Source organism: Sorex araneus, chromosome 2 (assembly GCF_027595985.1).
Source record: "Sorex araneus isolate mSorAra2 chromosome 2, mSorAra2.pri, whole genome shotgun sequence".
NCBI classification, from domain to species: Eukaryota; Metazoa; Chordata; class Mammalia; order Eulipotyphla; family Soricidae; genus Sorex; species Sorex araneus.
In genome coordinates this window covers 163,105,542-163,130,657 of record NC_073303.1, presented here as the reverse complement: position 1 = coordinate 163,130,657, position 25,116 = coordinate 163,105,542, and the positions used below count along the sequence as shown (strand labels likewise).

At 35.8% G+C, this 25,116-nt stretch overlaps 1 protein-coding gene across 1 annotated transcript in view; it reads left to right on the top strand.

Moving 5' to 3' along the window:
* EPHA6 (EPH receptor A6) overlaps positions 1–25,116 on the top strand; it is a 970,410-nt gene that overhangs the window by 399,699 nt on the left and 545,595 nt on the right. Inside the window, 2 exon segments of the mRNA XM_055129205.1 lie at positions 1,375–1,530; positions 16,393–16,728. Coding sequence (XP_054985180.1) covers positions 1,375–1,530; positions 16,393–16,728 — 492 coding nt within the window.

The window sequence follows — 25,116 nt, the reverse complement described above, 5'->3', positions numbered from 1 at the left end:
CATTTTTGAAGTATGTCCCAGAAAACTTCTCTACCTTAATATTGTGTAAGATAGTTTAAAAAAGTGGCCAAAAGTGAATTCTTTATGATTAAGATAAAATAATTCCCCATTGTTCAGGACATTAGATGCATATATGTGGGCAGATGGGGATTTCAGAAAAACTCACAGATAAATTAGAAATAAATACATGTTGAAACAGTATAATTTAGTGTTATTTGATGTCAGCTCCCTTAAAAAATGTTTCCTTTCACTATCAGTTATGAAAATCCCTCAACTAGTGCTTAGTTTGCTAAGTTGCTAAGTGAATGTGTATTTTAAATGTTCTATTAGAATTGTAGCTCCAAGATATGATTCAAGAAGCCTCTGGGTGCCAGAGCAATAGGACAGTGAGTAGTGCACTTGTCTTGCAGGCGGCTGACCAGGGTTTGATCCCTGTCATCCCATATGGTACCCCAGCACCACCAGGGGTGATTCTCAGGTAGGAGTAACACCTGAGCATCATAGATTGTGGGCTGGATCGATAGCACAGTAGTAGGGTGTTTGACTTTCACGCGGCCGACCCATGTTCGATTCTTCCTCCCCTCTATGAGAGCCTGGCAAGCTACCGAGAGTATCGCGCCCGCATGGCAGAGCCTGGCAAGCTACCCGTGGCGTATTGGATATGCCAAAAACAGCAACAGATATTACTGGTGCCCACTCAAACAAATCAATGAGCAATGGGATGTCAGTGACAGTGGCTCCAAACAAAACAAAAAAAAGAGAGAAAGAAAGAAGTCTCTGAATGCTGATCCCAGTGGACTAAACAGAGTAGGGTTTATATCTTCATAGAAATATGAGATGCTTCTCATTCTAATCAGCTCTGCAGAGAGAAGCAATCAAGTTCGATTGATTGGCCTACTGTGCAAATTTGACAAGAAGTCAGTTGATTTTTGATTAGTCCAGTAACATGCAAATCAACTATAGTTAGTTGAACAATTATTGGTTGAGATTCAATCCTAGTGGACAGTTCTGTTTAAGCTCCTTCCACAGGTAGATATCTGGTCATGTCTGATTGTTTCTGGAATACAAACCTTCAATAATTTTTAACACTATGGTTTTAGTTTCCAGCCTCAAATGACTCTGAAATGCTTTGAATTTCTTGTTACAGGTATACTTTTTCAATTTAGCAGCATCGTATAAATATGATGTCATGTTGAAATCATTTTAAATAAAATATTTTAATAACTCATTAATGTTAAAATATTAAAAATATTATTTTTGTGTTTCACACTAAAATTTTATATTTATAAATGCATGCACATTAAAATATTCTGCATAATAAAAGAACTTCAATAATAGTAACAGCAACAAATGTTTTTTCTTTGTTTTTCACAGCTTGTAGACCGGGATTTTACAAAGCATTTGCTGGGAATACAAAGTGTTCTAAATGCCCACCACACAGTTTAACGTACATGGAAGCAACTTCTATCTGTCAGTGTGAAAAGGGTTATTTCCGAGCTGAAAAAGACCCACCTTCTATGGCATGTACCAGTAAGTCTATACATTTTGCATTTGGAAATTTTATATCTAAGCTTCTTTTACTATTTAAAAAACTTGTAAGTCATATTATACGAAATCCATATACCATCAGCCATTTACCTTTGATAACAATCAAGGGGAAAGTTTTCCTTCTATGAAAGTTGCTTTTTCACTGCTGGTAATGACTATATTTATTCCTCAAAATTTGTATTGATCCTTAATAGCATTAATCTAAGGCCTGCATATTTCCCATAATATAATCTATTCTTCATAAGTTCAAGCCATTTTAGGCTACCTGAGCATTTATAAATAACATCTCTCTTAGTTGTTTCAAACATTGACTATTTCTGAAGGTGCATCCTTTTAGGACTATCAAGTTAATTGTATGTGGGAACTTTCAGATTAGACTTTAAAAGCTATTTTATTTTAAAATCCATTGAGTATGGTACTCACTCATGGTGCTTATGGTTGTCCTTCTCTATTAAAAAAAGTATTCTCAATCCTAGTAGCTAAGGGATTGTATATATTTTCAAGAATGAATTAATATTTCATGCTGAATATTGTGAAAGTAATGGTGCTATTATTTTTATGCAGAAAAATGTGTGCTTCTGTGGCTTTTTTCCTTAAAGGAAAGCATTTTTTAATTTTTCAGTGTTTCACCTCTAGTTTACTCTAATTTTTGGATTTGAACCTATAGGCCAATAAATTTATTTGTGACGATCACTTTAATTTACCCACCAAGAATTTAAACAGCTCATACCTTTCTGTTATTAAAGTACAGTTTCTAAATTAAGTTGAAAACAGAGGGTAGGACATTTGCCTTGTACACGGCCGACCAAGGTTTGATTCCTCTGTCCCTCTCTGAGAGCCTGGCAAGCTCCCACTGGCATATTCAGTATGCCAAAAACAGTAACAAGTCCCAAAATGGAGACGTTACCTGTGCCCACTTGAGCAAATCAATGAGCAATGGGATGACAGTGATACAGTGAAATATGTACACAGATATTTCATAACTTCTGTTAAAGCCTTGTAAAGTATATAAATACATCATACTAAAATGTCTTTTTTGATTAATTGATTACAAAGTGTTGTTTATCTTAGGTAATTTCATAGAGAAAAAATGGACTGAGAATACTGGTATGTCACATATATCTTAGAAAGATTGTAAAACGCCCATATTTTAAAATCTAAACACTAATGAAGTATGTCGATTTGTCTGCATTAGTACAAACTTTATATAAAACACTTAGAGGATGCCTGTAATAAAAATATACATTAATTAGGCATGTTTTTTTTTTTGCTTTCTGATTATAAATGAGTGCTTCAATAGTCGTAGCTTAGAAAATTATCACCTAATTCCTCCTGCCCCTCCCTGGAACATATTTTACATGTCCAAATAAGAAAAGGAAATTCTTAAGTCTGGAGTTTAAGGGGAAAATATCATACTTGAAGTTTTGAAACTGCTTTGGAAATAGTTATTGCGGACAGTGTACTCCAGGTTAGGTAGACAGTGATGTTTTGACTGGCCTGAGACCTGCCGAGGCAGGATCTCTCTAAACCTGTATCAGAAATTTAATGGAATTTCGTAGATCAGTGGCAGTGTCCCCCTTTAATTTTTTTAGAAGGCCATAAACAGGCAGTTGAGAGATTGAAGAAATAAATTGCTTTCCATGTTAGCTTCATATGTGTGTAATTTTATCACTCCTGCCACCCACGTTCCAGTGCCCTTCCACCCACAGAAAGTCCCCTCTGCTTATTTCTCCTACTCCTTCTCGCCCTTTCCTCTGGACACCACCAGAATAGTCTGAGTCTCAGAGATCATTCTGTTTTGTTCCTGCCAATTCATTTACTTTTGCAACTTACTCCTCACAGATATGCACATATATTTACGCAGACATCTATCGATAGGCCTTTACTTTCATTCCATGTTTAAGCTATTATGAATAATACAGCTGTGACCATAGGGGTGAAAATCTTTTGAATTTGCGTTTCAATATTTTATTATCTTTGTATCACTTTGATGCAATTATTGGCTCTTAGGAAAAGTGATGACTCCAAAGATAGAATTCCTATACAGTATACTATCTTGCATTTACTCTTCTCTATATCAGTTTGTATTTTATATATAATGTATTTCTTTGAAAATACATGATTCATTTGTGCACTGGATTTCATATATAGTTTTTGATATCATGCTACATGACAGGACTCATGAATTTATGGATATTCTTTCTTCACTGTATCTCCTGAAATGATAATTGTATGTGATAGATAATAATTACTAAATAAATACTGCTTTGTGAAAAAATAAACCACTGATACCAAGTTCAGCCTGAAAAAATATAATTCTATTGTCTTCTGTATTAACTTGCTGAAGCATCCCAGCTCATTTTTTTCTTATCTTAGTAATTTCTCCCATAACCAGTCCAGGTTAAACCCGAATATCACATTGACATGCCCAAGTTGTCACAAATCCTGTCAGTTCTACCATTTCTTTTATCCATTCTTTCCTATCATTCCTTGCCCTATCATTTTAGTTAATGTGTTCAACTCTCCCTTGGGTTAATTTAATAATATCCAGGTAGATCTTTCAGCCCCACAAACATTTCCAAGCTGTTTGAAATATACTTTATGAATAAAAACAGAACTTTGATCAGATTCTTAATTCTGCTGCCTAAAGAATTTTTAAAGTCCAAGATTTATTACCAAAACTGTGTCAACCCAATGGCATTCAAAGTTCAGCATGCAAATAAGAGAGGGAGAGGCCACTCTTTCCCTCTCTAATTTTAATTATATTGGCATTTTCCAATTTGTTCTTAGACCTAATTATACTAACAACATAATTGGAAATTTAGACCTTCTTGATTTTTTTTTTAAATTGCATTGTGCTCCTTTTGCATGACCTGCGAGATACTAGGAATAAGACATGACATTTTGATTGCTAAAATATTTTTGCTGGCATCTTCATCTACTTCATAAACTATTTCTCCAATGACTCATTAATGTATATTCTTTAAAGAATGAGCTGCAGGGGACATGCTACAATATCAGATCTTGGTCAATTAAAGCTGCCTCTGAGAACAGTTCAGAGCTCAGCATACCCTACTGCCTGCCAAGAAGCTTGGTACCAAAATGACTGTCAAAGGCTTTTCCATCCAGAAGGGAACGACAATAATTTTGGAGAAACAAAGTAGGAAAATAAATGTTACTAAGATGGTGCTTATTAGGCAGAAAAAAATAGAGAGCCAGAAGGGATGAAGAGAAATAAAGTTAAAGTCTAATATTTAATTCCACAATCCTAGCACTTTTATGGTGTTTCTCATGTTTAAATCAATACAAGGATTTTTTTTTGAAGCTATCGACCAGGTCCTTAGAAGATAAACATATTCAACAAATGTTTGTGTTCCCTATTTAGAAATGTTTGAAACAAAATGTAAATCATACATGTGACCATATTAATGCGCATCATTAAAGTGTTCATCTATTTTTTCATCTAATATATAATCAGTCAAGTCAAAACAGTTTCATCCATCTTCATTTTTAATACAAAGGCAAATATGCCTTTTTGTATATTTGAATTTGACTGACAGTGACAATGATTGGGATAATAACTGATTGAGTTTTATTTGTTAGTGGTTTGAATCTATTCTTAACATCCACAGTTGAAAATCACAATTATCAAAACCAATAGAACCTACATGCATGCAAGTCACAAACCAAGAAATTCACCCATAATTTAAAAAAGCATTAAAAGTTAGTTCTGAAATGTTTTACATCTTGTATCTTATTAACTTGCTTTCATTTATTGTTTTTAATTTGTCACAAATCATGAAAGTGTTTATATATTTTTCTATTTCTAAGGCATGTTCATCCAAAAATAATTGACTCAAACACAGAAAGGTCTATATATTGCTGCATATATTTAATTTTAAAATAGTATTAATGAGACAGGATTTTTTATCTAAATATACAAGGCAAAATTGCTCATCATTTAACATCTATTTTTTGAAATGTTTTTAACATATATGTTATTTTCATGATGATTACACATTTAATTAATTCTTCAAATCATGGGGTCTATAGACTTATGTTATTTTTTTCACATAGTTGTGGTTAAAAAGTTTAATGAGAATTTCTAGATTAAAATTATCTTCATGCTTTATTATAGCACATAAATTTTCAGTCTCAAATTTTTGCCTCTCAGGATTTTTAGTTTTTATGCACCCATATTTTGAAAAGCTTTAATTTCTTCCCAGTGAAGAAATACTAATTTTGTTATAGGTCTTTGTATCAGTTTTTGTAATATCAATATCTCCTTACAATACTCATGATTTTCAAATTATGTGACCATATTTAATCAATAATTGATTACTTGTACAATTAATTGTACAGATTTTAGCCTTAAATCTTAACATCACATTCTTATAAATATTATATCATTGAATTTGTTACTTTCCAATATTTGTTAAAATTTATACTAAGCGAAAGAAATTATTGGATGATAATGCAAAACCACAATTTTTTTCCATTTCCTTAGTTGAATCACATTCCACTTTTTTATGTGTGTGATGAACCTTGAGAGACAGAAATACAAATATTTCAATATAAGATCCCAGAGAAATAGTACAGTGTGTAAAGCATTTGCCATGCTTGCATCCAACCCAGGTTCAATTCCCAGCATCCCCTATTGTCTTCTGGGCCAGTCAGGAGTAATTACTGAGTACAATCAGGAATAACTCATGAGCATATCTGGGTATTGCCTCCAAGCAAACAAAATTTTCAGTATAACATATGTATTTGATAAATGTCGATCAACCCGTTCTATAAAGTGGAATCTTATTAACTAAGTTATATGGGTATTATGGTAATTGAATGAAATAAACCATATAAAATATTAAGTATACTCTTACCAAAATGAATGCTCAGAATGTCATATTTGTAAAACCATGCCTCCATATATAAAATTGGTCAGTCCATCTTAAAGGCAATTTGTATGTATCAGAAACAGGGTAACACCTAAATAAAAATATAAAGAGTCAATATATAATTTCCTAGTGAAGAATCAGTGACCAGCATGTATAAAACCATTGAGATAGCAAAAGAAAGCAAGAGATTTAAGTATGAGTCCAGTTGTGAAATAAATATAAACAAGGTTAATAGGTTTAGATTTTATTCTTGAAGTTAACATTATTTAGTCTATTAGAATTATTAAAATTATTTTTCTCTTTTGTTTTTTTAGCTGTAAACTTTATAAATAATGAAAATATTTAAAATATATCTAAGTTTTCATTCACAGCACTGAAAAAAATTTTAATTGATAGAATATCTTAATTAAAAAAAACTTTAGCTACTGAAGTAGATGCTTTAATATTAAAAATGTGAAATGCAAAAAAATAAAAAAGTTACACTACAAAGGGTTCGTAGTGCATCTACAGCTCTATTTTTAGTAATAATTTCCTTGAAGTTAAACTTCAATTTCTCTTATAAAGAATAGTTCATGCTCTAAAATAAGATTGTTTAAAGAAATCTGTTGAAAGAAGACAATATATTGCTTATTTATGTTCTGAAAATATGTTCTGAAAAAGAGGAGGAGGAAGCCAGATATCTAAGGGGGATACACAGACTATCTTTTTTTTAATAGATCCTTGTGAGGTACAGTTACAGACTCACAAACTTTCCTGGCTATGTTTCCATCATACTATAATCAAGTACCCATCCCTCCACCAGTGCCCATTCTTTTAAAAACTAAGGCTCGCCTACAGGCGTGTGCACTCCCAGGCTCTCCGGGCAGCTCTGTCTCACCACTCGAGTTTGGTGCTCTGGAACTGCTGTGTATGGGCTGGATGGGGACAGCGGTGGTCAAGGACAGGTGAAGGAAGAATGAGGACCAAGCTGGTTGCTGATTAGTTACCATTTATTCAATCTTCCATCTTTCCCATCTCCACACTTCCAGCTCTGTCCTTTCTCTGCATCTACAGCAGCCTCTCTTCTTCTCTACTCTCTCCTCCTTGCCCCTAGGCTACACACAGCCACATAGCAAAATCATCATAAGAAACTCTTCCTGAGGGCTGTCAGATTCAAAAGGAACACAACCTAGGGGCATTCCAAAGCCCTTCCTGACTGCCAGTAGGCAAAATACCTGTTAACGGTTTATTCTCCTCTCCTTATTCCAAACACTCATTAACATCTTAATACTAGTTATTTTTGTATGGACATAGCAAGAGATATATTGAGGCTTGCAAGGCAGCTCTCCTGGCAATGTCTTGCTACAGTCTCAGACTACAGCACTCAGGCCAGATTAATCATTCCTCACCCCAGCAGGGTCCAAATCTAGTTATCACTGTTCAGATCATGACAACATTTGTCCATGATCAAGCTCTTAACTTATAGTTAAGCATTAGGCACTTTGGCCAGGCCCATCTCGATGCCAGGGTAGCACACAACTCACCACTTGCCTTTGGTCTGTCTCGTCCCCTGTCGGGACCCTGCTTTTTGGGGTGCTAGGAAGTAAGGGCAGCTGAGGTTTAGGTATAGAGATGCCCAGGAGGAAAATATCATGTAGAGTCAAATGACTCCCAGGTTACAAAAGCATAGCATTTGCTAAGTCTTCCTGTGTCCATACAAAAAGGACATTGCTCTGAATAAACTATGAAAAGGACTCAAGGAGAAGAGAAAAACAATATTTACAAGTCAACAGAACACTAAGAAAGAAGCTACAAATGAATACAGAGGAATGGGAGCACTGTGATGGGAGTAACCCAATAAACCTAAACTACTGGGGCTGTTATCCTACACATTCTCCACCACCAATGATCCCAGTGTGCCTCCTCCCATCCTCACCCCACTCTCACCCCACCCCACTTCTGTGGTAGGGCATTCCCTTTTGCTCTCTCTCTTTTTGGTAATTGTGATTTGCAACAGAGTTATTAGTGGCCATCATGTTTGGTCTACAGTCTACTTTCAACCCACATCTCCCATTCCAAGCAGGCCCTCATAGCACCCTTTACTTGGTGCTCCCTTCTATATCCTCCAGCATGTAAAGCTGGCTCTCAAGCCATGGAGTGGAGCAATCCTCCTGACGCTTATCTCTGCTATTCTTGGGTGTTAGTCTCCCATTTTGTTACTTTATACTCCACAAATGAGTGCAATGTTTTTATATCTATCCCTCTCTTTCTGACTCATTTCACTAAACATGTTACTTTCCATGTTGATCCATTTATATGCAAATTTCATGACTTAGATATTTTCTAACAGCTGCATAGTATTCCATTGTATAGATGTACCGGGTTTCTTTAGCCAGTCATCTTGGTAAAAGTGTTCTTGGGCACTCAGGTTTTTTCCAGATTTTGGCTATTGTAAACAGTGCTGCAATATCAAACTATCCTTGATTATCTAAATGAAAATGTGAGATAGCTAGGAGGCATCAGGAGCTTCAGGTATATCAACGGTGTCGAAATGTGATATATTTATTTGTCTAAGCTACAGAGCCAACAATACTATAAGTATGTTCAAGTGTGCTATTATTCTACACAATATAACAACCAAATTTAACAATATGTCCGTCAAGGAGGCAGGTTGGGGAATGGTGGGGAACCTGGGCTCATTGGTGAAGAAAAATCTGCACTTGTGGTGGGACTGGTGCTGACACACTGTACCCCTGAAACTCAACTGTGAATAACTATGGAAATGACAGTGCTTTTATTTAAAACATTATTTATCATAAAATAGTAAATAATTTTAAATGTTTCTGTAAAGTGAAAATACTACTATAGTCAATGGGCAGTCACTCTGTAGTCAATATGAAAAAAGTCTCTATTTTTTAACAAGGTAGTATATTTCCATAATTATAAATACTAAATATAACTCTACAGCAATAGGATATGTAAGTGAAATATAACTCTTTTGGGGGAGTGGCACCATAAAGGAAAGGTTTATTGAAATGAACACACAGCATTGTGTGTTCATTTTAAAATATATTCAGTATTTTGTGCCTATTCCAAACCAAGATGAAAATATGTAATATTGTAATTATCTGGAAATACAAGTCCAGAACACATGGCAGCTATTACTTTTGGTGGAGATCATAAGCATCATATTAATGTACAACTAATCATGAAGTGCCTAGTGAATAGAAATAAGAGAAAACATCAATATATATGCATACATATACAAATTTGATATGTGTACATCATCATCATCATCCCATTGATTGTCGAATTTATTGAGCAGTCTTAGTAACATCTCCATTCATCCTGGCCTTAAGATTTTAGAAGCCTCTTTCTACTTGTTCTTTCCAATGATGCCGCATTGGAGGCTCTTTCAGGGTCAGGGGAATGAGACCCAGCTTGTTACTGGCTTTGGCATATGAATACACCATGGGGACCTTGAGAGGCTGTCCCATATGGGCAGGAAACTCGGTAACTTGCCAGTTTCTCCCAGAGGAAGAAGCAGGATATAAGGTATCTCGCGGCCGCTTCTCGGGAGCTTGCTATTAAGTCTCTGGATGTTGGCCGTTGATGGGGTTCCACGGTGCTGGGGGCAGTCCCAGGGTGTGGCTGCCTAGTTACTGGAAAATGGGAAATCTGGGCGGAGAAGACCCAGTGCTGATCGAGCAGGCTTGGAGGTCTCAGCCTTGGGTCCCACACACCTGGGTTCCTCTGCCAGTACCTTCATGCTTGAGGCTAGTCCGAACATGTGGAGAGGGTCCTTGAGCATGGCTGTGACTAGGCTCCGGAGGTCTTTGGTGTACATATATATGTGTATATATATCACCGGTTTGTCATTTCTTTGGAATTAAACTTTAGTTAGCAACTGTACTATTTCATCCTTTGGTTATATGCCATAGACTCTTTTTTTTTAATTGAATCACCATAAGAGCATTACAAAATTGTTCATGATCGCTTTTATTCATGGTACATAAAAGATGCAGTATGAAACAAATATTCAAGGCCAGAGAAAATGGCCCAGGAGGACTGGTCAGGGTTGGGTCTGTGGTGTGGGAGATGGAGGGCAGTTAAGATAGAGGAGATCATTATGATAACACTATTTAAAGTGATCACTCTGTACAAGAACTAAGTGTTGAAAGCAGGTAAAGGGATATGCATGATAACATTTCAGCATCTGTATTACAAACCATAATGCATAAAATGAGAGAGAGAAAGAGAAGAGAATAGAAGTGCCTGCCATAGTGGCAGGTTGGGGTGGAGGATGGCTTGAAAAGGTGGGAGGGAAACGGGGGACACTGGTGCTGGAAAATTACACGGGTGGAGAATGGGTGTTGAAACATTGTATGACTGAAATATAACTCTTGAGTCTGCATACTTTCTTTGTCAATCTTTCAGGCTGTTTTGTAGAATCTAGTATTCCTCCAGATGCTTCTTTGATTAGTTTCCATGACCATTTGTTTGGTAAAATATTGGATTCAGCAACAACAAAAAAATGGGTTTCTTTTGTTTTAGTATCAGTCAGCCAGAGGCGTCTAATTGAGCAGTGTACTTTCTATGTATGTAGTATTTCATGGCACTAGAAATATTGTATGGGATATATTTGAGGAAATATAGTTGTGTTTTAAAGCATTTTGCATAATAAGACTTAAAATTGATATAACAAAAAAAATAGCAGACTTGAACTCTGCTCTCTGGGAAGAACACAAGCCCTAGAGCCAGAACTTCTCAGGGAAAGGAAGGGCCTGCATTACAGCAAACTTCTCACTTGTCTCCTGTTTCCACACTGCTTCCTTATTCTTTCAGAGTAATTTCACTCAGAACTAAAGCAAAACGAAAAGAAGGTTTGAAAATGTATTTTCAGATATACTAGTAGAAATGCAATTGTAACTTTTACAAGGGCTATTATATGATGGCTTGTAAAACAGCAAGTTGCAAATCAGAGTAATTGCCCTTTTCTCTGAAGTCAGTCCAGAGGGTGAAGTGTGAGATTGCTTTTCTTCTCTGTGAATTACTTGTTTCCTTTAAAGAAAAAAAAATCTACAGAAGAAAATTCCGGAGAGTTTTCTAAACCAATGTCTCCAAAAGGGTTTTTGCTGCCAAGGGTTTTTTTTTCCCCTCCTTATTTCTTTTTTTTCTCAATGTGTCACATAATCTTTGTATAATTTATAAATGATAACAAAGCAATCAGGCCACATTCATAAAAGCCCAGTGACACATAATTTAGTTGAATCTGAGGATTAGAATTAATTGTCTCTCTTTGTTCCAAGTTCTAAATCTTAGTAAATGATTCACTGCATGTCATTACGGCTTAATATTTGCATGAAATCACAGTTTAGCTGGCATAATTTAACAGCAATTAAAAAGCTATTTAATCGTCATGCAAATTGGTATGAGGGCCCTTGAGTGAGAAGGGTGTCTGCCTTTTTTTAAAAGTATCTCCAGGCAGAGAGATATATACTTGCAAACACCCATAACATAATTGATAACTGTCTCCCCACTCATTGAAATAAGTGAATAACTCATGCTTTCCATTTTAAATAAGAGAATAGAGCAACACTATGAATATGTCATTTTGGAGGAATACATTATTATGATAATGTTAATAAATTTTTATCTCCCTGACATACATGTAGGTTAGAGGCAAAAGCTTACTGTCCCTGCTCTAGATTATAATTTATTCCATAATTTTCTTCCTAAAGACAGATGTTTCTGTGACTCTACAATATGCAATACTGTCAAACAATGTATGCTCCAATCCTGTGGCAAAACTGTCTCTTTCTAGGTCTAGCATTATATGATGCACATTATGTTCCTACACATCAGGTTGCTGATAATAGACACTGCCAACAAGAAATCAAAATATTTAACACTATTTTATATCTAATACTGAAGAGCTTAGCTTTATATTTTTATAACTACTGCCAAATCTCTTACAGCTAAGTCTCCTGTATTCATTGAGATCATTTCCAAACTGTTGCCAGAATATCTTTTTTTTCTATAGCTCAAAGGAAATTTTATTGAAGTATGATCACTGTATCACTGTATCACTGTCATCTCCTTACTCATCAATTTGCTCAAGCGTGCACCAATAGCGTCTCCATCGTGAGACCAGTAACGTTTCCATTGTGAGACTGTTTTTGGCATATCAAATATGCCAAGGATAGCTTGCCATGTTTTGCTGTGTGGGCGGGATTCTCTCGGTAACTTGCTGGGCTCTTCAAGAGGGACTGATGTATGATATTTATATGAAAAGAAAAATTTTGGAAGGATGCTTCTGAGCATACCTGGTGTGAGTTACTCCCAACTTTGTGCTCAGGGACCACTCCTAAATGTACTCAGGTGACCATGTGAGGTACTGGAATGTATCAGTGTCAGATGCATCCAAGGCAGTAATTTAACTTCTATACTCTCTCTCTAGCTAATCACATGGATAATCTTTTTTTTTAATTTTATTTTATCACCATGTGGAAAGTTACAAAGTTCTCAGGTTTATGTCTCAGTTATACTGTATTCAAACACCGTCCCTTCACCAGTGCCCATATTCCACCACCAAAATCCCCGGTATACCCCCCCGCCCCCCATCCCAATTGTATAACTGATGAATTTCACTTCATTTTTCTCTTCACCTTGAGTACATTCCATATTTCAACACAAAACTCACTATTGTTGTGGGAGTTATACCCCCAAACAAGATAGCCCTATTAAGGAAGCATTTGATAAGTAGTTTTCCATTAAAAGATTGTATGTTTTCAGGTTTTAAAAAAAATCAGATGTGTCCCAGTCCCGAATCCCGGAGCCGTGTTAGTTGCTGCTCAGTGTCGCCAGGGCTCCATCTGGAGAAGGTGTGCAGGCTGCACCTCCTCCTTCCGGCTCCCCGGTGTTGTTGGCCCCAATTCGGGTCCGGGGCATTTTCTGGGCCACGTTGCTCACCAGAATGCCTGGCCGCTTCTCTGTTGATTGTGCCACATGGATAATCTTGTAATTGTAAAAAATACTGTCACTGTCACTGTCATCCCGTTGCTCATCTATTTGTTCGAGCGGGCACCAGTAACATCTCTCATTGTGAGACTTATTTGTTACTGTTTTTGGCATATCCAATACTCCACGGGTAGCTTGCCAGGCTCTGCCATGTGGGCACGATACTCTCAGTAGCTTGCCCAGCTCTCCGAGAGGGGCGGAGGAATTGAACATGGGTCGGTCGCATGAAAGGCGAATGCCCTACCCTTGTGCTATCGCTCCAGTCCTGTGTAAAGTACATGTGACAAAATTTACCATTTAAATTATTTTTCTCTCTTTCATTTTTTAAAGTTGTTTGTTCTTTATTTGTTGCCAGAGACTGAACCCTAGCTTCACACGAGTAAGACCTCTACCACTTAGGTAAATCCTGGCCTTTGAGTCATTTTTGAGCTCACAATTAATGATAGTACAATATTCGCATAGTTGTACTATCAATATCCTGAATTCTTTCCCTTTCATAAAATTAAAATTCTATACTCATTAGGTAAATACTTCTCATCTCCTCCCCTCATTTCCTAATAACCAGCATTTTACTTTCTGTCTCTAAGGATTATTCTCAGACCTGATGTAAGTGGATAACACATTATTTACAGTTTTTGTCTTTATGCTCTGCCTTCTGTCATATGGCTTTTTTTATTTGGTCCATACATATTTGTAGTCGAATTTATCAGAATTTCTTTCCATTTTAATCATGAATCACGAAATCTCTGTTAATCATCAATTTCTCAAGCGGGCTCAGTAACCTCTTCATTTGTCCTTTCCCTGAGATCTTAGAAGCTTCTCTAGACTCGGCCCTTCCAATGATGTCGCACGGGAGGCTCTCTCAGGGTCAGGGGAATGGGATCCAGCTTGTTACTGGCTTTGCATATGAATATACCATGAGAAGCTTGCAAGACTGTCCCATGTGGGCAGGAAACTCTCAGCAGCTTGCCAGTTTCTCCCAGAGGGAGAAGTAGGCTACAAGATATCGCTTCTGGGAGCTTGCTTTTAAGTTTCTGGATGTTGGCCGTTGATGGAATTACACACACCTGGGTTCCTCTGCCTGTACCTTCATGCGTGAGGCCTTTCTGAACGCGTGGAGAGGGACCTCAAGCATGGCTGTAGCTAAGTAGTAATTCCTGAGTGCTGAGCCAGGAGGAATCCCTGTGCATCGCTGGGTGTGACCCAAAAATAAAAAAATAAATTTAAAAAAATCACTTCTTGCAGACTGGAGAAACTACACAGGAATTAAATATTTAAGTATTTTCCTTTAGGTTTACATTTCAAAACTCCAGGATTCCAACTGTAACACCATGTATGGTCTCCTTAACAATGAGGTATGACTTCCAAGATAAAAAAATGGTGAAAAGTTCACTTATTGCTTTTCCCTTTTGCATTCTAGCCATGGTGCATTTATGTCAGTTTCATGTTCATTTTGAGATCTTTCTATATAATTCCACTCCTCATATTCTTAACCATAAATTTCTTCTCCATTCTCTAGAAACTTTCTCAGAGTCATTCACAGATTGTTACTCATTTGTTCTTTTTAGCTCCTTTTATTTTTCTTCCCCCAAATGTATGTTTTATAATTAAATTTTTATCATTCTTTTTTGTTAAAAAATACCTAACAGGGTACGTGACATAATTATTAGCAATGAAAAGCGATGCTTTACTTATTGAATGGGTGTATCCTGAAATCCAATATTTGCTTCTAACAGACACATTCATTTCTTATATAGTATGAGTTCTGCCTTTTAAGTGTGCTGGAGCGATAGCACAGTGGTAGGACATTCACCTTGCATGCCACCAACCCAGGTTCGATTCCTCTGCCCCTCTTGGTAGAGCCTGGCAAGCTACCGTGACATATTTTATATGCCAAAATCAGTAACAACAAGTCTCACAATGGAGACATTACTGGTGCCTGCTCGAGCAAATCAATGAACAAGGTGATGACAGTGGCAGTGACCTTTTAAGTAAAATTTACTGGTAATAGAAATTAATAAAATTTGTTTAGATTTCTTAAAATTAACTGTTCTGAAATATGGCAGGAATGTGTTGCATTATTATATATTGTAAGTTAGTTTTCAAAGATCTACTATATACATAGTCTTTTTACAGAAAAGGTCATTGATATTTCACAATTAAAGAACATAAGAAGTCTATGCAGTATAATCTGCCCTGAAACGTAGAGTGTGGAAGATCCTCATTGAGTGATTACATTGTCACCTTTTAAGAACAAACACAGTTGTGTTCAATAAATATAGTCTAAATAAAAATGAGTCACCATAACTTATGTCATTATATTTTGTCTTGTTTTCCAAATAATTCTTACATCCCATGACATTGGTCTGGTTCTAGTATAAGCCATTACTTTCCCTCCAACTTTACTTTCTCTTTTCTTCCTCCAAACTTCATTTACCTCAATTTGTGATCATTTTTTTCTCAGTCTATAAGATCAAATCCTTAGGAATCATGAAAAGTAGTGAATAGGAATTTTATTTACATGCTAAAATTATAAATGCCAAATAGAAGAACAGACACCGTATACCCTATTTTTTTCAAAGTTCTATAATGGCAATATAGTTATCAGATCATGATTTAAGTTACTCACATACTTTCAACTAATGTTTGCTTATTATATGTCTTTAGTTAGAACATTTAAAAATGTATAATTATGTTTTAGTGTTTGCAGCTTTTGATAGTAAATATTACATTTCAACTACCTAAAAGTTATAACCACTTTCATTTTTAATGAGTCCTTTCATGCAAGACTTTATGAGATATCTTGACCATATGTTCTTGTGGTTCCCATCAGAAGAAAAAGTTAAAGTAATATAAAAGACAAACAGTAGTTTATCAGTGAAGTTTTCAAGTAACATTGTATTTCATTGTCCTGTTCATGTACATTTGTTTTGCAATTGCTTTTCTCTAGGGCCACCTTCAGCTCCTAGAAATGTGATTTTTAACATCAATGAAACAGCTCTTATTTTGGAATGGAGCCCACCAAGTGATACAGGAGGGAGAAAAGATCTCACGTACAGTGTAATCTGTAAGAAATGTGGCTTCGACACTAACCAGTGTGAGGACTGTGGTGGAGGACTTCGATTCATCCCAAGACATTCTGGCCTAATCAACAGTTCTGTGATAGTACTTGACTTTGTGTCTCACGTGAATTACACCTTTGAAATAGAAGCCATGAATGGAGTTTCTGAGCTGAGTTTTTCTCCCAAGCCATTCACAGCTATTACAGTGACCACGGATCAAGATGGTAAGTTCCGTTTCTATTCTCTAAAAGCAGATACATAATTCCCTTTTGATTCATAATATCTCTGGTGGGCTACTGTCACTGTGGTACAATTGCATGCTCTCTTTTATTGCAGATGTGTTTTTCTTTTCTGTGTTAGTGTTGTTTCCAAAGGTACAGAAATGTACTTTTATATTACTTCTTTTTGGTAGGTTAACTTGACATAAGGCATCTTGCTAATATTTATGCCTTTGATATAATTCTATACTTCGGATACAAATAACATGTTGCTAATTAAATGAAATGCTTATGTTGCTATCCCTTTACCAAGTCAAATACAGCAATTAATGAGAATTTAAATTAAGTTCAACTCATAAAAACACTGTAGCCAGCATGTTAATTATGATCTTCTCTGAAAATAAATGGCAAAAATATACAGAATTGTGTGCCCATGCTATTATTTTGGAGGAGTAATTTATTTTTTAAAACTGACTTAATGTCATTTTTATAAATTGAATCACCATGAGACACACAATTACATGTATATGACAAGTTTTCATGATCTGGTTTCAATCATACAATATTCTAACACCTATCCCCCCACCAGTGTACCTTTCCCACCACCAAAGTCCCTAGTATCACTGCCACCACTACCCACCCCGAGTCTACCTCTATGGCAGGTACTTTCCTTTGTTTTTTTCTCACTCTATTTTTGGACATTATGATTTGCAATACAGATACTGAGAGGCCATCATGTTTGGTCCTTTACCCACTTTCATCACACATCTCCCATCATTTCCTACCACCATTGTCATAGTGGTCATTTCTCTATCCCAACTCCCACTCTCGCAGCCCTTGAGGCAGGCTTTCAAACATGGAATAATCCCTTTGGCTCTTGTTTCTACTGTCTTTGGATATAAGCCTCGTACTCTGTGTTTTATATCCCACAAATGAGTGCAATCATTCTATGTCTGTCCCTCTCCTTCTGACTCATTTCACTCAGAATGGTGCTGTCTATATCCATTCAATTATAAGCAAATTTCATAACTTCACTTTTCTTAACAGTTACATAGAACTTCATTGTGTAGATACACCATAGATTTATAACCAGCTGTCTGTTTCTGGGTACTCGGGTTGTTACCAGATTCTGGCTATTGTGAACAGTGCTGCAATGAACATATTACTGCAGATGTCATTTCTGCTGAGGGTTTTTGCAACCCCAGACTATATTCCCAGAAGTGGCATTGCTAGGTCACATGGAAGCTAAATTTCTAGATTTTTGTTGAATGCCCATACTGTTTAAATATCTTTTTTGAAATACAGCTACTTTAAGTTATTGATACACAAGTGATTTTTATAGACAAAAGTATTATTTCTAAACACATGCATGTGAGGCAAATATATAATGATAAAACTATTCTCATGCACTCTATTAGGTCTGTGTAACTACTGCAGACTAAATCACTTAAACAAAAAGCAAATTTTTGCACAGTTCTGGAAGTCCAACTTTCCTTAACCTTGTCACATTAATCTTTGTGAGGCTACTTGCATTGGAAAGCCTTACTCCATGTCTTCTACTCATTTCTCCCTTATCTTTGCATGGTCTTTCTTCCATATGTGCCTGTGTCCTAATCTCAAATAGCTGGAACATCATGGTACAGTATTAAAGCATAGTCTTATGACTACATTTATCCTTAAATGACTCAGAAATAAAATCATGAGATTGAGAATAGATTAGTAATTGCCAGGGGTTAGAGATTGGGGAAGCCAAGAGGCATGCGGCTATGAAAGGGCAGTAGGAATAAGCTTCGTAGTGATAATACAAAACTTGGATTGTGGTGGTAGCAAAGTAATGCTCATCTATGATAAATGGCACAGAACCACACACACATACACACACAGAGGTTCCATGGATTTTCTGAGATGCATTATGTTATATAAGACTGGGTAAAGGGCATTTGAATCCTCACTATACTTTTAAAAAGAATTTTCTGGTTATCTGTAATGATTGCAAACTTAACATGCTAAATCTGTGAAATGAACATGAGGAAAAATTTAACGTTCTTCTAAAATATATTTTAAAATGGAATTATTACATAATTCAAAATATTATACATTAAATCACTTTGCTGTCATTGAGCTTTATCTAGTAAATAATGGAAAACCAAAAAGTAGTGTATGAGTACCATCTTTGACTGCAGCTTTCTCTTATATTTTGCAAGTAGTTCAACATCATAGAACTTGCTTTATGTTTGCTCCAAGTGGAATTCCTATTTTATTTCTTCATTACCAAGTTAACAAATGTTGTTAAACTTATCTTTATTTTTGTGATCATTTTGCAGGGGTTGGGGGTTATGCCCAGCAGTACTCAAGGATTACTCCTGGGTTTTGCTCAGGTATCACTCCTGGCAGGGCTTGGGGATTATATGTGGTGCCATGGATCGAACTGGGTCAGCCTCATGTAAGGCAAATGCTGTACCCACCGTAGTGCTCTTGCTTCAGCCCCAAACTTCTCTTCAATTTAATCTTCAAGATAAAATGTATCAGGATCTTCTGTTCTCAACAGATTAATTCTAAGGCTTCTTTAATTTTCTGCCAGCTACTTGTTTAAAGATATGATGCATTAGGAATTTCTTAATGTTATTGTATAAATAATTAAGTGTAGGGATAAAAATAATATATTACTTTGCATAAAATATGTATAAAATCCATTTGAATAGTTATACATGCAACAGCTTTTTAGTATAAAATTAGAGGAGACTTTATTTGATATATTTTTCAACTAAGTATAATGACAAAATAGAAATTATACTATTTCTCAATAGTTGTTCAGTTGATCTTAAGTTAGTTGGTTTTATATTTGTCGGGCTTGTAATTTTCCCCAGGGCCTCAGGCATACTAGGCGTATGCCTGCCACTGACTCACATTCCTGCCTTTTCTCAGTTTTAAGATGAGCTAATTTGTTAAAATATATTGTTATGCAGACCAAAAATGTCTTTCCACTACATCCAGTTCCTTTGGTTAAGGATTTTATTTTAGAATTCAAAGAAACATGACATTTATTGGTCAGATTATTACACTGGTTGTCTATTTTGTTAGTTTTATTTTAGTTTTTAGAAAGGACTAATGTAAAAAGAAAATTAAAGATCTGTTTCTTAAAGCTACAGGGTTTATAATAAATTTTTTTTAAAAAAATGCACAAAGTATACATATATTGAGAATATTTTCTGGAAAAATAATATTAGTAAGGAATATTTCCTAACAAGCTTAACATTCTTTGAAGAATATTAGGAAACAATTTATGCTTATTCAGTTCAGTTTATTTTATATATAATAGCAAAAATCACAAAATAGTTTTGAACTATGTAAGTACAGAAAGGTCTCAGATTAAATTATTGTCTAAAGTATATCTAGAAAAATATTATTACAAGCTTAAAAGTTGGAGATATGAGTCTTTATAAATTGACTGATAAAACAAATATTTTACATGGCAAAAATTTGTGAGACAAGATTCTGTCTCTCCTTGTGTCTGAAGACTGTTAAAATCAGATGTTTACAAATGTAATGCTATAGCAAGAGTAACATTACAAGATAATTCATCCATCAGATAAGTCAGTTAAATTTTCATGTCTTGATCACATCTTGGAGTGAGGTAAAAACCAAAAAGTTTATTGAAACTGGAGTGTACCAGAACAAAACTCTTAGCTTACAAGATATAGCAGTTTTACTATTGAATGTAGAGGGATTTCCCAATCATCCCAATGGAAATTGTTGGAAATTTTCTTCAGTCAACTTGAGAGTAACCTCCAAAATTGTCTGACAAAACATTGCAAATTTATTAGACTGAGGGGACCAAGGCAACTGATTTTCTTAATTGTATGTGAATTATAAATCATGGGTTTTATGATAAATGATACAGCTATGAGTGCTACTCATTGTTCACCATATGTGCAGTGATAAGTGAGTCCTGTGAACTTTATTCTCTGTTGGAAAGGAAATAATGAAAATCTGAAAAATATGTATGTAGTCAGTAACTGTGGTAAATCCCACCAGTGAGAATATCAAAGGACTGTTAAACCACATATTTTCCGATTGGAATGATAGATATTGGTTATCCTAAGTAAGCATTTTGGTCAAATTTTGCCCCAAGAGATGAGTAGCATGTGATAAGGAAAATGACAATGGGAGAAGGCAATTCTGAGCATCGGAAGTCAAGCAAACAGCGAGCCTAATGGAGGGATTAGGCATCCAATGGTTAATGTATCAAGGACATCTAAAACGTTGGTATATTAGGGTCAGAGAGACAGTACAGTTGGTAGGGCATTTGTCTTACATACTCCAGCACTCCACAGGTTCCCCTAAGTCCACGGGAATGATTCCTGAATACAAAACAAGGAATAGGTCCTGATTAGAAACAGGTGTCCCCTCTCTCCCAATAAAGAGTTGGCATATTGTAGAAAGGCCTATAGAAGGTACTAAATGAAAATTTAACCTAAATATTAAAGAAATAACTGGGTGTGTGTAAATTAGTCAATCAGAAATGTTAAATATTATCAAAGCCAAAACTAGGATAAAAGATAAAATCGCCAAAAAGTATTATTGTCCATAATAAATTTGTAGCAAAGGTTACTGGGTGGGGCATTTGTCTTGCACACAGCTAAGCTGATTTGATCCCAGCATCCTATCTTGTCTCCCAACCTCTGCCAGAAGTGATTTCTGAGTGCAGAGCCAGGAATAAACCCTAAGTACTGCAGAATGTGGCCCAGAAACAAAACAAATACAACTACCTCCCCGCACCCCAAAGAAAATACATAAGAAATTTTTATGAGTAGGAAAGTGAAGGAGTAGAGACCAAAAATGCATACTAATTTCCTATTTTATTGCCATATGCATGCATAATGTGGCACATAAAGAGCAAGCTTGGGTTCTCAAATGATAGAGCAGGAATTGAGGTTCATGCCTGGCATGTGGTTGGCCCTCTTTTGATCTCTAGCACCACATGGTCATTGATTGGCACAGCCTTGAAGAACCAAATCCTCAAACTGAATCTCTGATCTCCTTGGTCAAGAATCACAAGGGGGGCTGGAGCAATAGTATAGTGGGTGGGGAGTTTGCCTTGCACGTGGCAGACCCCGGTTCGATTCCCAGCATCCCATATGGTTCCCAGAGCTCCGCCAGGGTTAATTCCTGAGTGCAGTGCCAGGAGTGACCTCTAGGCATCATCGGGTGTGACCCAAAAAGAAAAAAAAATCACAAGGAATGACCACCAGGCTCCCAGGCTTTCTGGTCACCACTTGTAAGCACCACCAACCCAATCAATAAAAAAAAAATTGCATGAAATTGTCTTTAGCTTCATGTAATTGATTATATGTGTAAATCTTTTTAATATATAAGAAATTTAAGATTATATGTTAATTTCTACCCTCAGTAATTGTTTGCTATTTGTTTACAATTAAACTAATGTAAAAAAATTCCAAATTACTTCAAACCACTTAGCTGTAGTTAGAAGTGATGCATTCCTTGATTATTCTGATTCTAGTTGGATAAATAAGATTATAGATTGAAGACTATGACTCATAATTAGGAATCTTTGCAATAAACCTTAATTAACTGACTTCTACAATTCCTAAGAGCTATATTTGCAATCTTCTATTTTTATAGTTTACTTAAATTGTCTTTAAAGGTGGTTCATTTAGAAAGCAAGGCAAGAAAGCAACATCAGGAAATGTTTTATTTTCATTTTCAGTACACTATAAGGAAAACCAAGGTGTATAGGTCAATAAAAAGAACCAAATCATAGAAAGGAAATGAAAATGTTAATCATAAATGGTGAATTCAAAATAAATTGATGTTGTAGACAACCAGACTTATGCAAAAATCTTTAGGGACCATTATAGAACCAAAAGACAGGCTAAGTTACACCAGTTCTGCTGGTATTAACTAAAGGATCTTTAATGCAATTATTATCAGAAGAAAGTTGTCCAGTTTATTGACTTCTTAAAATATGGTATACATTCAGTGCTCCTCTCTTTTTCTTTGGGTGACAACTCTTTGTACACTTACCTTAGATTGAGACTTAGCAGACTTTTTGTGTTTGCTCATGTAACAGTAGTTGGCATGAGTTTGAAGATAGATTTAGGTCTTTAAAAATCCACATATATTTACAAACTTCAATTGTTTCTTTCAATTGTTTCATAAATAGCTCATTACATGTTAAAGTTTATTTAAATCCAAACACCAAACACCTCTATATTTATCTATACAAACTGAAAATACACCTCTTGATATTATCATCAAAGAGAAAATCTGTGAATATATATTGATAAAAGATTATTCCTGGAAATGGGAGTAAAAGACAGGGCTAAACTCAAATTTAGGCAGTAATTTATTATAAAATAGATATATTTTTATTTATATTCATTGTCATACTGTATTCCATGATCTCTAAGACCTCTGGGATATAAAAATGTTAAGAAAATGTTTTTAATGAACACTTAATATTTTTATAGAAGCCATGTTTTTTTCTTACTCATCATATCCTAAATTTGAATTGAAATAATTTTATTTACCGACTCTTTTTATGAGATATTATTATATTTTTATAACATTTTTCAAGAAACATGCACTTTTTGTATAAAATAAAATCTTACTGTTATATTTCTTCTACTACTATAATAGGAATTTTAATGTCCCCAAATAAATTAGAAAGTAGTGGTAGATTTGTAGACTATTTTAAATGCCTCTTAAATAAATCCGGTTGTCATGGAAAATCTTACATATGATCATATTTTACAAAATCGGTGTCAAGCTTTACTTTCCAGATTGATAAATTGTTCACCATGTTCAGTGGGTATCTTTGACTTGAACTTAGGAACCAGTTTACTTGCATTAACTAAACTATGCCTTCAAAACAAGTTGATCTGTATAACTGATTCTTATCAAGTTCTTGTTAAACATCACTGTATCACTGTAGTTCCATTGCTCATAAATTTGCTCCAGTGGGTGCCAGTAAAGTCTCTATTTGTTCCTGTTGTGTTTAGGGTGAGGAAAATGAGGCCCGTTATTCTTACTGTTTTGGGCATATCGGATATGCCACGGGTAGCTTGCCAGGCTCTGCTATTCGAGATTCTGCATCGCTCTCTTCTGGGAGCTTTGTGTGATAGTCCCTGTATCTTAGCTGTTGATGAGATTACATGGCACCGGAGCCAGTTTGTGGGTGTGGCTGCCAAGCTACTGGAAAATGGGGGATCTGGGTGGAGGCACAGTCCTGATCCCAGCAGACATGGAGATCTGAGCCACGGGTCCTGCATACCTGGGTTCCTCTGTCGGTTCCTTCATGCTTGAGGCTTATCTGAGCATGTGGGGAGTGGCCTTGAGCATGGCCACGGCTGGGTTCTGGAGGGTTTTGGCTGCTGGGGCTTTGCTTGGAGTGGGGAGGGAAACTGAACTCGCCCCCTTCAAGGGGGCTCCAGTGAAGACAGCCTGGCGTGGGGGCAGGAGGTTCTTTTTAAACATATGCTTTTAATTTTTCATTTTAAAAAATGTGTATTTTATTGGAGATAAAAATAGTGTATTTTCGGGATTGGAGTGGTAGTATATCGGGAGGGCATTTGCTTTGCATGCAGCTGACCCACGTTCTATTCCCAGCATCCCATATGGTCCCTTGAGCACCACCAGGAGTAATTCCTAAGTGTAAAGCCAGGAGTACCCCTGTGCTTTGCCGGGTGTGACCCAAAAGCCAAAAAAAAAGATGGTGTATTTTCATATTACATATGGAATCTTACTTCACTGCAAAAACCTTCAAGAAGGACTTCCAATTCATTTGTATATTTTTACACAATTCTTTTAGGGTGATATAGTTCACCAGAACTATTCCTCCTGTTTTTGAACTTAATTAGGAAGAAAAACAAATGGGCCTTGGAGGCAGCCCAAGGGGCTGAGATACGTGCTTTACATGCTTCAGCCCCAGATTTAATCCCTAACATTGTATGGTCCCCAGAGCACTGCTGTGAAAGATTTACCCCAGCACCACCCAGGAGGAGATGCCAGGTATACCCTCAAAAATGAAAGAAAAAAGAGGAAAATATTCTTTAAATCTCCATTTTTGGAATATCTATGCAAAGACACAATTATGTGCATCATTTTTTGTGTATACATGAAAACAAGCAGCACATTCAAGTTAGATATTTTATTTAAGTATCTAAATATTTGAATATCATTTGTAAGTTTGTTCCCTCCAACCCAGGTCTATATATATTGGAGGAGTAATATACATTATTTGTCACAAATCTTCAGAGGGTCACTGGGCAATATATCAGACTAAAGATTCTTCACAAAGTCTCTCAGGAATATTTTCAGTATAATCTGAAAGCCTCTCACTCAGACCCTTAAATATCTGCTGTGGCAATATCA